Consider the following 15,477-nt stretch of genomic DNA (forward strand, 5'->3'; position numbering starts at 1 on the left):
GGGTAGAATTGTTTATCAGGTCAAGATTTTTCTTCCCTGAAATTTTTATATGAATCGGACAACCTGTTGTTAGATTGCTGCCCCTGAAATGGGTATTTCAAGAAAATTTTGCTGTTGGTTTGGTTAATATCTTGAATAATGTTATGGATAGAAATAAACTGTAAACAACAATAATGTTCATCAAAATCAGATTTACAAATAAGTCAACACGACCAAAATGGTCAGTTGACCCCTTTAGAAGTTATTGCCCTTTATAGTCTTTTTTGAACCATTTTTCGTAAATCTTAGTAATTTTTTACAAAAATCTCCTCCTCTGAAACTACTGGGCCAAATTAATCCAAACTTGGCCACATTCATCTTTGGGGTATCTAGTTTAAAAATTGTGTCCGGTAATCCGGTCAACGAACCAAGATGGCTGCCATGGCTAAAAATAGAAAATTGGGATAAAATGCAGTTTTTGGCTTATAACTCAAAAACCAAAGCATTTAGAGCAAATCTGGCATGAGGGTGGGGGCGGGGGGGGGGGGGGGGGGTGAAGTACAAATTTTCAAATGTACCACAAATTATCATGGAGGAGGTTGATGTATTAGTTTGTCGGTTTTGGTGTGTATCAGAACTAATTCAGTATTGAACTCAAAGAAACTTTGCGGGAATATCATTTGTTAACTTATGTTGACAACGTTACTGGTTTCTAAAGCCTCGGTCACACCTTACCGGAAAGCTCGAACGGACGCCTAAAGGATAACTTTTTTTCAATCCGTTCATGTCCGTTAAACGTCCGTTCTTATCCGTTAGACGTCCGTCCATATCCGTTGAATGTCCGTTACGCGTACGTATTATCCGTCGACGTCCGTTCTGTCCGCTGGAAATCTTTGAGCATGTTCATAACTTTGAACGGACGTCCAACGGATAAAATGTCCGTTTAACGTCCGTTTTGTACGGTACTCGTCCGTTTCGTTTCCGTTTTTTGTCCGTTACGTGTCTGTTATACACCCGTTGGAGGTCAGAAAAGTAAATTCACCAACGGACTTCTACCGGACGTTTAACGTATAAAACGGATGTTGAACGGATGAGAAACGGACTCATACCGGACGTATAACGGATAAAACGGATGATGAACTGATCTGAAACGGAGAAATGCCAATTGAAAATTTCGCATCGGAAATGGCAATTATTGGTATGTCAGATTTCTTAAGATTCATGAATTCTTATTATTCATAATATATCTTAGAGTATTACGGGTCGCCGAATGGGTCTCTTGTGGTTTTGTACAAAATTCAATTCTGTCATAACAAAATCATTTTTGTCTTACAAAACTATGTGATACAGACTTGTTTTATGAGAACTTCAGTTTGTAGACAAAATTTATTTTTGTCGTGACAAAAGTCAATTTTGTAAAAAAATTATGCAAATATAAACTTATTTGCATACAAAATTGACTTTTGTTACCTGATATGGAAATTAAAACACAAAAGTCAATTGTGTCAGACAAGATTCAATTTTGTGAGACAAAATTGACTTTGTGAGACAAAATTGACTTTTGTGAGACAAAATTGACTTTTGTGAGACAAAATTGACTTTTGTGAGACAAAATTGACTTTTGTGAGGAAAACTTGACTTTTGTGAGGAAAAACTCAATTTTGTGAGATCAGTTTTGTCTCACAGAAATCAATTTTGTCTCACAGAATTCAATTTTGTCTCACAAAATTCAGTTTTGTGACGACAAAATTCAATTTTGTGACGACAAAATTAATTTCTGTGATAACAAAATTCAATTTGTGAGACAATATTCAATTTTGAGAGACAATATTCAATTTTGTGAGACAATATTCAATTTTGTCAATTTTGTCTCACAAAAGTCAATTTTGTCTCCCAAAAGTCTATTTTGTGTAACAAAAGTCGATTTTGTATGCAAATTAGTTTACAGAATCCAAACTAAATTACTTTGCATACAAAATTGACATTTGTCGCCCAATTTGCAAATTAGGTAACAAAAGTCAAGTCTGTGTAACAAAAAATAATTTTGTCATGACACAAGTGACTTTCGTCCACTGAAAGATAATTTTGTATGACAAAATTTTGAATTTGTAGTATGCTACAAAATTTTTTAAAATGAACTAATTTTTGTTGAACAAAAATCACTTTTGTATGTACAAAATTGAATTTCTAGTACAAAACCACAAGAGTCTCATTCGACGCCCCGTAAGTTTAGGCACGTCTTCATAATCAAGCAGCTCTTATTCAGGCCAAACACTACACTTTGACGAAATTTTGAAGACTAAACCAAAACCAGTTACACAGAAACATTGGAATATTAATGCGATTTACATGTATTATTATTGCCGCCTTTGATATTTCCGTATATCTTGTTCATCCGTTTTATCCGGTACGCTTCCGTTAGGTGTCCGTTTTATGCGGTACTCATCCGTTGGATGTACGTTCGATACCGTTCTGTCCGGTACATTTCCGTTTCTCGTACGTTGCATATCCGTTGTGTGCCCGTTATGCATCCGTTACACGTCCGTTTCATTCGGTCAGTACATCAACGGACTCCCAACGGATAACCATTTTGTCAACGGACAACTTTTATTTTCACCCGTTAGGCGTCCGTTCGTGCTATCCGGTAAGGTGTGACCGAGGCTTAAGAAATTAAACCATACAATAAATGTGCCACATACAAACTCCAAAGGTAGCATCAACTAACTAGAAGGATACTACTAAATTCATCAACTGTCCAAATACATAATACCATCTTAGTTGTCAAAGTAACGAATACAGTAATATTTACCTGCTGGCTAATGACGCACACCCAGTTAAATGACTGTTCTGTTGCTTTGCGCAGCAGTAATCTAGCAGTAGCAATATCGTTCTTTGCCTGTTTCAACCAAATCCTTCCCATCTGAGGTTGTGGATCTCGGCGATATTCATTACTATTACTAGGATGATGTCCAGTGTAATGATAATTAGGATTGCTAGAATTACTTTGACTGTTACTGCGTCTGTGTCGTACCCTATCTGCATATCCATTTACGTCAAATGTATAGCATTGCTCTCTTGTGGGTTCATGTGGTTCTCTTGTGGGTGCGTGTGCTGCTGCTCTAGCCTTACTTACATGATCGTTCCAAGTATCGTTATATGCTTGCCAATTTCCCCCAGATGAATTGCCTCTTCTTTCCCTGTATTGTGGAATGTTTGAAACGTCTATTTTACGAGACATCAAATGCCTTGCAAAATCAATAATATGCTGTGTTATCTCACAACAAAATTTGGAATCATCATTTTTATCTGGATGCCATTTAAGAAGTAATCGTCTGTAGACCTTTTTGAACTTGTCTTGTCCTAATCGCAATGCATCTACAAGTGTCTCTTCGATCTGTTGTTTAATTTTATCCCTAGTCCCTTCATTGTACCCAGCATGCCCATGTGTATGAAGTTCTAATCCCATCTCTAGATTCTTCTTTCTCTCTATTTGATAAAGTAAGTATGAATAAACTTCTTTAGTTTGTCCCTCTCCAACGTCAACTTTATACAATGGGAATTGACCATCTATTAGCTGTTCTATAATTTTTACATTAATGTACACTCTGGCTATGTCCTTACTATCTACATCATCGTCTATATTGTCGAATATTTCACAAACAGCATAATCTCCAGGTGAAAATTCAACAAAGTCCTGTACTAATGAATCAAGACAATCAAGTGGGACAGGGGTACCTGGTAAAGGAATCCATGATGTATATACAGGCTTAAAATCCAATGGAACCGCTTTTAAATCATCTAATAAATCTTCCATCTCTTTAAAATTATTATCATAATGTAACAGAACAGTTTGTAATTTATCTGCTTCTACTTGATCCATGCATAATCTTACTATTACTTTTACAATATGACGTAATATTTTTTTCAGCCATACACCCATTTCCAGATCAGATCTTTTCACATACATAATATTTTCAGCTCTCTTATGGTAAACTATTCTTTCTTCTACACTTGATACTATTTGTTCGTTTCTATAGACTAAAACTGTATTAACATCTAGGAGTGTAATAATTCTAACTGATGCTACACTTGAGGATATTTTTTCTGAAGTACTGTCTTCAATGTCTTTATTACCTTGGTTTTTGTTCTTTGTTTTCACTAGCCTCTTGATAGCATATAGGAATATTTTACTTGTGAGAAATGATTGTAATTTTTCAGCAACTTCCCATGGAACAATGTTCTGATCTGTGAGCAGTTCTTCTTTGATAACTGAGCTTAACCGTTTAAGCTGCATGGTAGCTGGAAGCAATGACAAGCAATGATTTACATTTAATCCTAAATCTTTGAATTGATCCATTTGTTTAAGAAATTTAATCTCATTTTGATTTTTAAGTCGATGTTGAATTGACCATGGTCTGTCAGCATAAACAAGTTCACAAGATGGGAAAAGTTTATCCTCACAACTCAACAGATAGAACACAGATTCTTCAACCTGTGGTGTATCAGATAGAGACTGTAGCACTGAAAGAACTCCACGAACAGCGGATTCTGTGCATTTCAGTTCACTGGCAGCAAGTTGTTTGTTACATACTTCCTCTTTGATGCTTGCTAGAACTCGGAAGTAATGATCCAAATCTGCATGATCTTTAACCCCAAGTGTTCTGAATAATGTAAAATATTTGCCGTACGTTTCTGATCCTACAAGCAAATATGGTGGTATTCCGGAGTTTTCCCCACCCTTCAAGATGACATTTCTAGCTTTCATAAATGTTCTGAGTTCAACAATGTGTATAACAGGAGTTTCTGCAAGCTGTGGTTTCATCTTTTCAATCGTTTTTGTTGGTAAAACCTCGATATAATCATAAATGTATGTCATTAAATCTTTGACAAACATTGTTTTGTCACTTTGACATCTTTTCTGAAGTGAATAACACACATTGTGAACATGTGAAATAACAGTATTTATTTCCGGTTCTCTTTGGATCAGCAAACCTTCTAATAATACAGGGTTTGGTGGGCTTGCATAAGGAGGCAAAATATTTTGCATTGTCCAAGCAAGTCTGAAGTGCCTATTAGGAAGAGATCCACTAAAAGCTATAAGTGTATTGGCTGAAAGCTGAGGGCTTATTGTAGAACAATCAAATGGCACTACAAATGCCTTGATAAACTGAATTTCTCTAATTTGTCTCAGGAACTCCATATCCTTGGCAAGCTTCTGCTGAGAAAACAAATGTTTAACAAGTTCAATTGACTGGCTTTCAGATATTTCTGTTGGACCTTCGTTCTGAATATGGCATGCAAATTCTAAGAATTGTACTTTAGTCAATTCTAGTTTCATTCCAGCAAATTCCATAAATCTTTTCCATGATAAGCTGTTAAATGGATGTGGTGGCAATTCGGATGGTCTGCAAAGACTTGAAAATACTTTGTGATGTGGACTAAAGTATTCACATGCCTTCTTCAGAATATCTCTGTTTGTGGATGGAATAAAATGCAAATTTCTCAAAGCTTCCATAAGATTATCATTTCTAATTAGTTTATCTCTGATAAAACTTAAATGTGAAAGATGTAAATTCCTTGGCAAATTCTCAAAATTTGGCAGAACAAACATCCTGTAAAACTCTAGCAATTTGTGCTCATCCCGTAGTAACTCACAAACCGTAAACTGTAGGACACTATACAATTCTACATGTAAGGCATTGTACTTCAATAGAACAGTGTTAGAATGATTTGCTAGTTCTGTCAAACCATTAAGTACAATGTTGGTATTATCAATGTCAACAACCAAAACACGAAAGCCTTCAACACTCACTATTTCGCCAAAAATTGATGTAAATATCGTCAGCTGTTTGAGGTTTTCTCTGACAATTGATCCAATCTCACTAACATTTGTAGCTAAGTAAGTAACAAGTCTATTACATTCATTCTGATCTAACTGAGCATTAGTAAAACAAATTTTGTGGAATACTAAACACTTAGCAAGCTTGTCTGGTTGCTGTTTAGATGCTACAATTTCACCGGCATGTTTTGAATATTTGTTGTATGCTGACAAACTTGGTATTGACAGCTTTTTCAGTACTGAAACAATTTTCATGTCTTCCATCAACTGCTGACCAAAGCTGTTATAATTTACAACTGTGTATGCTAAATTGAAAGAAACAAGAGCTGGCTTTTCTTGATACCATAATACCGGGAACAGACACCAGTTACTAAGCTCTGATATTGAAGGTATGGTCTGCAAAAAATCCCAAAACATAACCATCCATGCATCATTTGGGAGAGACGTCTGTGAGCTGTCCCATGGCAAAGGCCCATGCTGCTGGTAATACTGTTCATCTACTGAATGAAGAAGCTCTGAACAAAAGTTTCCTACCTCAAGACACTTGAAGAAATGTTTAAATTTGCATAAAAGAACTACCAACCTATCATGAACAAACATGGAGCTCGATGAAGGGAGCAAGTTACAGAACTTTGACATGATAGTTGTACAAGATGAGAAACAAACCAGCTGTTCAGAATTGTTTACCATCAATGGAAGTCCTTCAAACTCTGAACATTCAATTCCCAACTTCAAACAAAACTGAAGAAAAGATGAAAGTCTTTCAACTGACTGAAATATAGATTCTCTCAGTGGAATGTTTACACTACTGATCCTACATTTATCTATGTTTCCAGTGTTCCATGACCTGTAAAAGGTGACTACTAGTTCTGATGATTTATCTGCATGTTCACACGTTAAAGTATCTGCAACTGCGCACTTCAAATCAGATGCAGAATTATTACTGGACAACTTATCAACTGGAAACGATTTACAAATACTTCTAAAAATCCATAGTGGTATGCATATCAACTTCATTCCGGAATCCACTAAGATCTGTCTTACTTCAATTTCCTGTTTTTGAAGAACTGTTTTTGATTTGTAATCCTGTTCATCTAGTTGATAAAAAGAGGTCAAATTATCAAAACAAGCTCTAAATGTATGACCTTCTGTCTCTAAAGGAATCCAGTATATTTCGTCTTGCTCAAGTTCTCCTTGTAGGTTACACAAGGACATCTTCTGTTCAGAATTTGTGAACTTTGGGCATATTGGAAATATATGCAATGCTCTTTTGTGTATGTCATCATAAATAGCATTTACAAGCTCTTTCCAATAGGTTCCTGTGACATTGTCGTAGTCGGGGAAACTGGCAAAGAAAATTTTTAATATATCAATTTTTATGAAATGATTCAACAGCTTTGGAAGAACTTCTTTTGAATATTCTAAGCAGCTTGCATAAGAAAATGCCACATTTTGCCGTAGAAGCAAATTGTTCCATTTGGTTCTATTGTCATCTGTATGTGTGACGGAAGTACCTCCGAAAAGTCCATTCCTATTTGCATGAACAGAAAAATGACCATTTATATGAACTGGAAGCCCTGTTCTAATAGGCAATGGTAAAAAGCAGAATGCATTCCCATCCTGACTTTCTGGAATGTATGTGAACGGTAACCCTCTTGGATTATCTTCATTTTTCTTTCCAACTTTCATGGCTGTACCACCTCTTGGTAAGAATCCTAACTCTCCACTCGAAGCAGCTGTCAAAATAGATTCAGCTACTGTATCTCCTTCCTTGAACCCAAAGGCTTGGACAATAAGCCAGGTGTCAGATTTTTTTTTATTGTCCTCTACAGTTGCTGTATATCTTACTTCCTTCAGGCTTATCTGGTTTAATGTTTTTTCTTTTGACTTGATCATTTTTGATTCTGTTTTTACATAAGATGAAAATTCTTTGACATTTTCAATGTCTGAATCTGACACAGTCAAGCAAACACTAAACGTATCTGACAGCTCAGTGCAGTTTTCTTTAATGTAAGAAATGCTGATCTTTTTAATGTTCGACAGGAACAATAGACTTGTCTTCATTTGCGACTTCATTTTATCTAATAAAGTGTTCATATCCCTCTCCGAAAATGATTTCGAGCTAATTTCAGACTTTCTTGCCATTTCATGAGTACGAAGAGGTAGACGAAACCATGTCCCAGTATTAGCTTTGACTACATCCTGTAAATACCCTTTGTAGACGTCTCCATACTTTGACTGAAATCTGTCAAGTTTAAGTCTCATTCCAGGACTGTCAGGTTGGGCAACATTTAGGTATGAACAATGTGGATCAAATACACAGAATGTTCCACCATCTGGAGTGTTCTGTCCACGACTTAAGAAGGAGGGTACATCAGTCAAATGATATACAGCATTGAACCCTACTCCAAATTGTCCAGTTTTAGAAGGATCTTCAGATTTACTTCCCTCTCCTAAGTCTTGAATACCTGTAATAAAAATATAATGTCTAGTACAAAACAAGAGCATATTCTGCTAACCTGACATCTATGAAAACCGTTGAATTTGCTCTTTAATAAAGACCAATACAAAACAGATATGTTTTTAACTAACTATATATTCTTAGACATATTAATGTGTTACTTATTTGTAGTTCTAATTGCGTTTTCACTTTACGTTAATTTCTATGTTTCTATTACAGTTGCTGAAAAACTGCAAGCAAAAGTCAAACATGACATTGTGTAAAAATTATCTTTCAACGGAAAATACTCCTAAAAGTGGTCAATTAGTGATTTCTACTATGTTGAATTTTCTGTATATCTTATTCTTTTAAGGATTCATTAGACATTAACATTTACTGACTTATTTGTAGATCACATTTTGCTGAACATTTGTGCTCTATTACAGCTTTTGATATACAGCCAGATAAAAGTTTACATATAAATAAATCCGGTCATCTGTATCAAAGGTTAACAAATCGTGTTTGACTTTTTGATGATATTGGACGAAAAAGACGGAATTCTTTGTTTGGATATATATTAAGGATTTTCTAATGCTTTTTGACAAGCAATTATTATTTGTGTATATTAAGTAAATCGAACATAAATTGTTTATAAACTCAGTGCTCTTTAAGGAGAATCTACTTTGCAAAATGTTTGCTTAATCTTAATGTTGAATGTCACTTGACAGTAGGATAAAGAAATGCATAAGAAGTGCTATACCTTTGGTGCGTTTTACTTGTAATACACACATATTAATAATTTGCTGTGCCATTAATTGATAATCCAAGTTACCTTGCAAGTCTTTCGCTGTGAAGCAGGCATTGTTAAACACACACAATGCTGGACCTTGAACAGGTGTCCACTTCTTATCAAATATATCCTTAGTTCCGAGTTGTCTCTGGTCAAATACAAAATGTATTTCTGTTGCTTTGGCATCATCTGCATTTTGTAGCAGTTCATTTAAGACGGAATGGTCCTTTGGGTATGCATCTATAATACCTTTAAGTCTTACGACAAGTTTCTCCTTCTGTCCAAAAGGTATGGAATCTGAATACCTTGATAGATACAAATGGCGTTTTGACATGATTCCAAGACCTTTGATAATTTGCTGTGTAACCTCTTCATGAACTATGTAAACATCGTCATCTTCGTAGTAAAAATCTGGGTCATCATAACACACATCACACATTGAACGCAAAATACGGTTCTGGTCAGGGATGACTATCACTTTCTTTTTTTCTTCTGGCATTCCAGTTGGTCCAGCAGGATGATATGCAGATAAGTTTTTGAGTATATACATTATACCCTGAGTCTCCTCTGGTGTTATTTGCCCTTCGCCTTTTAATTTAAGATGTTCTTTCAACATTCCAATAAAAGTATTTTCATCAAAGCAATGTGGTATCCCAACATATTCCCATAGACGTGTGTACAGTTTCAGGTTTCTCGGCATCTGATACAAGAAAGGGGAACATGATCCTATCAGATTTAACGCCACTCTTATAGGTTCCACCATATCAGACTCTACTTTGACAACTCTCTTTTGTTGAAAGCCTTTCAAACTATTGACAACCATCAGATTTTTTGAATCATACAGTAATTGATTATTCAGTCTTTTGTACAACGCTTCACATGTTTCCTCCAATCCAACAGAAGAATGCAAGTTTGAATTTGCAAGAACATTGATCTGTTCAACAACGTTTTCAATGAGAACAGTTTTAATTCCAATGCTCTCCATGACAATTTGCTCAACATCACCTACAGGTTGATCTAACACATACCCAACTGATCCAATAACAAACTTGTCGTCAGATGAAAATAACTGAGAAGGTGGAAAGAGATATTTTTCTGGTTCTAAATCATCTGCTTTCCAAGGAAGTGGCCATCCATCAAGATTTTTCAAAACTGGTAAAAAGGGGATGTTTTTCAGATCTTCTGTTGCATCAGAATGTAAGCGCATGTTCGTATTTAAATATTTCATAATTGCGGTTGATCGAGCCAAGGCAGTTTCCTTACATAAAGTTACAACTGTTCTAGCCCTCTCCTTCAATAAAGGTGATGGAATTTTATCCTCCATCATTCCCATATTGATAAGTATCGAAGTGTAGCATTCTACTGAGGCATCAGGAAACACTTCATCCTCTACAGTAAACATAGCACTGACTGGTCCCTTTTCCAAAACTAATTCACAAGGCTTTCTGAGCCTATTTGACATTCGTACCGGAATACACTCATATCTTTTTACAAGATCGTGCATTTCTTTATCCTCTATTGCGCCAATTACTAATCTGTCACGTTCTTTTCTTCTGTGTAATTGCTGCCAATAATCTTTTTTCAAGTTAGGAAAGAAATATTTGTTATAGAAGTCAGTCTTGGAAATGATTCTGTTTTTCAGTTTGTTTATATCTACACCAGGAATTTCACCAAAGTTGATATAAATGTCCAAAGGCATATCTATGATAATACAGCTGTCTTGATAGAATTCCAACAAGCAATCAAATGCTATTTGACCATTTTCTCGCGAATGTCTGAATTCTGGGTCTAGGATAACTGCCTGACTAAGGGAACATTTAACTCCTGAGCCAGTTCCAGTTTTTCTTCTGTAAAACACAATATCATCTTTCATTATAATACTTCTGTAAAATGACTGGGCCAGTAAAACCATGTCCTGATTCATCATTGGAGTCATTCTTGGCCAAACTTTCCAATAATCAGTTTCAACGATTGGGTCATTTGATCTGCATGCTACTGAAGCTAATAAATTAATGTAGGCACTTTGTATAACATCATCTAACATTGCATCGTTCCAGTAACTAGTATCGTTGGTTTTGTCATCTTGGTTGTATCTAGTAATACTCTTTCTGTCTTGTTCTACCATAAAACATCCGTTGAGGTGTACTGGTACCTGTGCTTCTACTGGCAAGGGCAAAAAGCAGAACATTCTACTCTTAGAATAGAATCCTTTTGGGAGATCGTTCATATCCATAAAAGATATCAATTTGCCTCCATCCCGTCTTATTGGTACAGCAACACTTCCCACTGGAAGAGCACCCTGTTGTTTTAATTTGTCGGCAAGCTCAAACGTTTTATTTCCTGTGCCCCATGAAATTATCCATGAAGTAATGTCTCTTGAAGTATGAAATTCCTTGGAAATTTCTTGTGCCTCACTGGAAACCTCAATGCCAATGTCTATTATTTGTATTGGAAATTTTATTTCACTTGGTTGTTCAACTTTCATTGCAGATGAAACTTTCTTCAGAATGTTGAATTCATTTTCCTCGTGTGATTTTCCTGTGTTTTCTTTCCATGCCCGGAACATCAATTTCTTCTCTTTATTCGGATTTTGGCTTTTTGAGTTCAGATGGTAAACACATATTTCTTTGACATTCTGAGTAAACAAAAGTAAATTTGCTACTGATTCTAAAAACTTTTGCAAGAGCTCCACAACTTCTCTCTTTGTATACTGCAGATCTTTTATCTCACTTTCTGATGCCTGCTTCTGTGTTCTCAAAGGTAAACGAAACAAAGTCTTATTATATTCATCTTTGTTGTTTGGCTCCAGGTCGCATCCAAAAATATTATTGTATGGCTTGAACTGGTTAGACAAGTTTTTTCTATAACTTTTAGTTAGTGGTACTCTCAAACCAGGATTTGTTCCAATGGCAGCTTCACCAAGGTGATGTAAATGAGGGTCCAAAATTACTAATGTGTTCTTGCTCACAAAGCTTGGAACATCAGTAATATTGTATACTGAACAAAACCCAAGTCCAAATTTGCCAATCTTTTCTGTATCCAAAATTTTTGTTTTCCCACCAAGTTCTATGATATTTTTGAAGTCCTTTTCTTCAAATATAGCATCATTATACACCCATAAAGCAGGTCCTTGACATTCAGCCATTCCTTGATCAAAAAGTCCATTTCTCCATTCTAGGTTCTCTCTTTCGTCATAAAGGAAGCATACCTTGGTGGCACCCGCATCATCAGCATTTTGTACAAGCTCCTTAGGAACTGCAAGACCATCCGTATAACTATCTAGTAGACCAGAAATTCTTGTTGTTAATTTCTCCTCCTGTCCCCATGCCAACACTCCTGTATTCTGAGTGTAAATGAATCGCTTGGTGACAGAAGCTACACCAAGGTATGATGCTAATTCATTGATAGATGGATGAACATATATGATTTTTTCCTCATCGTCATCATCATCGTCATCATTGTCATCCTCTAGAAATAATGCCGTTGAAAATGGACTTTTCCCAGATGTATAAGTACAATTATCTACTTTGTCAAATACAATACAATCTTCCCTAGATGAATTAATTGGGACCAGTAACTCTGTCAATTCTGACTTGTCTATCTCCATGGCGACAATTGATTTCAATATGGTATATGTTAATGTTTGGTCTTTTTCAAGTTCATTTCCCTCTCCTTCTGTCTTTTCTTCTAACAAATACTTCTCAGAAATTTGCTGTAGAAGTGACTCCAATACCTCAAAATCTACCTCTCTTTTTATTCCAAGTTCAAGAAATAGTTCACTAAAATCTGCAACATCTTTAGCTAGTTCAAAGATGTATGGTTCTAGAATGTAGTTTATGTGTTTATTTGCAATCTTGTGAACAACAATATTTGCAGACTGGAAACCTTGACAGCTGGTTGGAATACATTTCATTTGATTTAGCTTTCTGGTGGTTTCATCATTTAAACTACCTGCTTCCCATAGTTTAAAGAGGTAACCGATGATATGCTTGGTTATATGTAGATATTCAGAGTTCTGTCTGGTCTCATATGAGTTTATAACATTTCTGTAGTGTTCAATAACATCATTTTCCTCTGGTTGTTCACACCACTTATAACAAGCAGTAATCTGTTTTGAGAACAAATCTAAGCGTACCAATGGACTAACTGTTCCAATTAAGTTTTTGAATTGCATGCTTTTAACTTCATCAGGTGAACAGAAGGTTTTACTGCCATACCATCTAAGTCCTTCAGGATAGTCGTCAGGCTTTTCATAATCAATAGGAATCCATTTTATAAGCTTTATTCTTTGCAATGTATTGTTACTTGATGTCTTTTCTTCATACCTCTTCAGATATGAAATTAAACTTTCAGCTTTGATGTACTTTTTCTCATCCATACCATTTGCAAGTATTTGTATACTGGTTGCCACCTGGACTAAATCTTCTGAAGAAATGTCATCTTCAGTTTTTAGTCCCATGTTTTGCAAAAACAATTGATTCAGTCCATTTTCTTGTATAAAGTTTTCATTTGGAAACAAGCCTTCCTGATCATAAAATAAGTTCTTAAGAAAGCTTGATGTTGGATCGAACAGGTTATTTACAGAGTGTAGAATTCCATCTCCTGACGGCATGAATTTTAAAGACTTTGCTTTCTCAAGGAGACTGTTCAAAACCTTTGGTGGTCTATCCTGTAGGTATATCATCAATCCTGTGTAATCTTCAACAGAATACTTGATACTGTTTTCTAACATTAAATCAAGTGTTTGGTCAACACATTCAATTTCTTCTACACCAGTCGCTCCAAGAAGTTTAGCCAATTCTGCATGTTCTTTTTCCAAGTATTTTCTGGGATAACTCATACCTTCAGGATACATAAAGTCTTTCAGTAAGTATGTGTTGTCCTCTAAAGATACCATCTGAGCGACTGATACATTGTCATGTTCACAGAACAAATCTAATTTCTGTAATAATTGGTATGCTTCTCTTGGAATATCTGAACAATGATTTGCAAGGAACTGTACCAATTCTCTCTTTTCATGGTCAGAACATTGATCGTTTATCTCAATGGCAATTTGCTGATATCTGCTTGATAAGGCAGCCATTTTGAAACAATTCAATATATTATCTATAATTGGGAGTTGAATATATTTTCCTATAACATCTGTATGTGGAAATTTAATCATTTGGTTTGGATGGAAAACTTCTACTTTAGTTAGTATAACCACCTTCTCCAAGGCTGCTGACAATGGTTCATGATTGTCAAGTTTAGATAGCATATACCTTCCTCTCAAATTAACATATTCTAACACTAGCCTCTCATCAGTTGCAATATTGTTGATGTCTTCTATCTCATCTGGACCAACAACTATTACAGGTATGCTTTCAAACGTTGAGAGATTATCATATTCTCGTTTAGATATTTCTTTCCATACTTTCTGAATCCAATTGATTCCAAGATTTGCTTGTGATGATTGAACAAAGCGGCCATTCTTATTTCTAGTAAAATTGATGTCAAAAACTTTCTGAATAACATCAGGCAAGCATTCATCTGTTATACATCTCAGTTGAAACAACTCTGAAAAGAAACAATTAACAGTCATAAGGAAATTTAAAAACTGTAACTCTAAGTGAACTCATTAAAGGGTATCCTCAGCCAAGCTATATACTATTAGTATATTAAATTACCAAAATTGTGTTATCTCTCTTTTAACACATTGAACTTGGATTATAAACCTTTGATCACATGATCAGGTAGTGTTTTGCAGTAACCAAAGTTTTTGTAAGAGTTGTGTTTTCAAGGAACATGGACAGGGTAGACCATGTTTTTGAGTGCACTTATCTCCCCAACCTTAAACAGGATGTAACAACACAACACGCAAGAGGGAGTCAGATTGACAACAAACTCGATTGTCCTGCATGAAAATGATATTTGAAAATTTGGACCCTTGAAGAGCATGACAACTCAACAACTATAAAAGCTAAAGTTGTGAAAATCGAAATTGATTTAATTAAGTCACAGAAACAACATATCTAAATTTGTAAAAACGTTTTCGAGGTTTTGCTCGGACACTATTTGGTTTTCTTTTATTTGATGAAAAGGTACTAGGATAAGTCATTGCTCTATATAGGAAATCAAATAAAGTTTCAGGATTCAGTTCAGGAACAGTGTTCAAGTAGTGTGTCATGTAATCTATATGCTCTTATGTTAGCATGTTCAATTTTACAGAACATACTACTGCACTCGTTTTCTAATAATCAGAATGAGTTAGATAACTTCTTATGCAGATTTATTTTTTATTTTATTTTCATTATTTAAATGACCTTAACGTTCAGAGATTATTTTCTTGATAAATCCATCATTTGATATAGTGATAAGTCATGTACTACACGATGTTACGTTGCAAATACCAATAAGATGTATGGATCATTATCTTAACTGCTTAGCTTT

At 35.3% G+C, this 15,477-nt stretch overlaps 1 protein-coding gene across 2 annotated transcripts in view; it reads right to left on the reverse strand.

The window, feature by feature from the left end:
* LOC134716407 (sacsin-like) overlaps positions 1–15,477 on the reverse strand; it is a 142,814-nt gene that overhangs the window by 1,842 nt on the left and 125,495 nt on the right. For both annotated transcript variants that reach the window (XM_063579395.1, XM_063579394.1), the window contains 2 exons: positions 9,091–14,604; positions 2,789–8,286 (listed from right to left, as the gene is read on the reverse strand). In XM_063579395.1, the coding sequence (XP_063435465.1) occupies positions 2,789–8,286; positions 9,091–14,604 (11,012 nt within the window). The remainder of the gene's footprint in view (positions 1–2,788; positions 8,287–9,090; positions 14,605–15,477) is intronic.

This window comes from Mytilus trossulus, chromosome 4 (assembly GCF_036588685.1).
Source record: "Mytilus trossulus isolate FHL-02 chromosome 4, PNRI_Mtr1.1.1.hap1, whole genome shotgun sequence".
Taxonomy (NCBI): Eukaryota; Metazoa; Mollusca; class Bivalvia; order Mytilida; family Mytilidae; genus Mytilus; species Mytilus trossulus.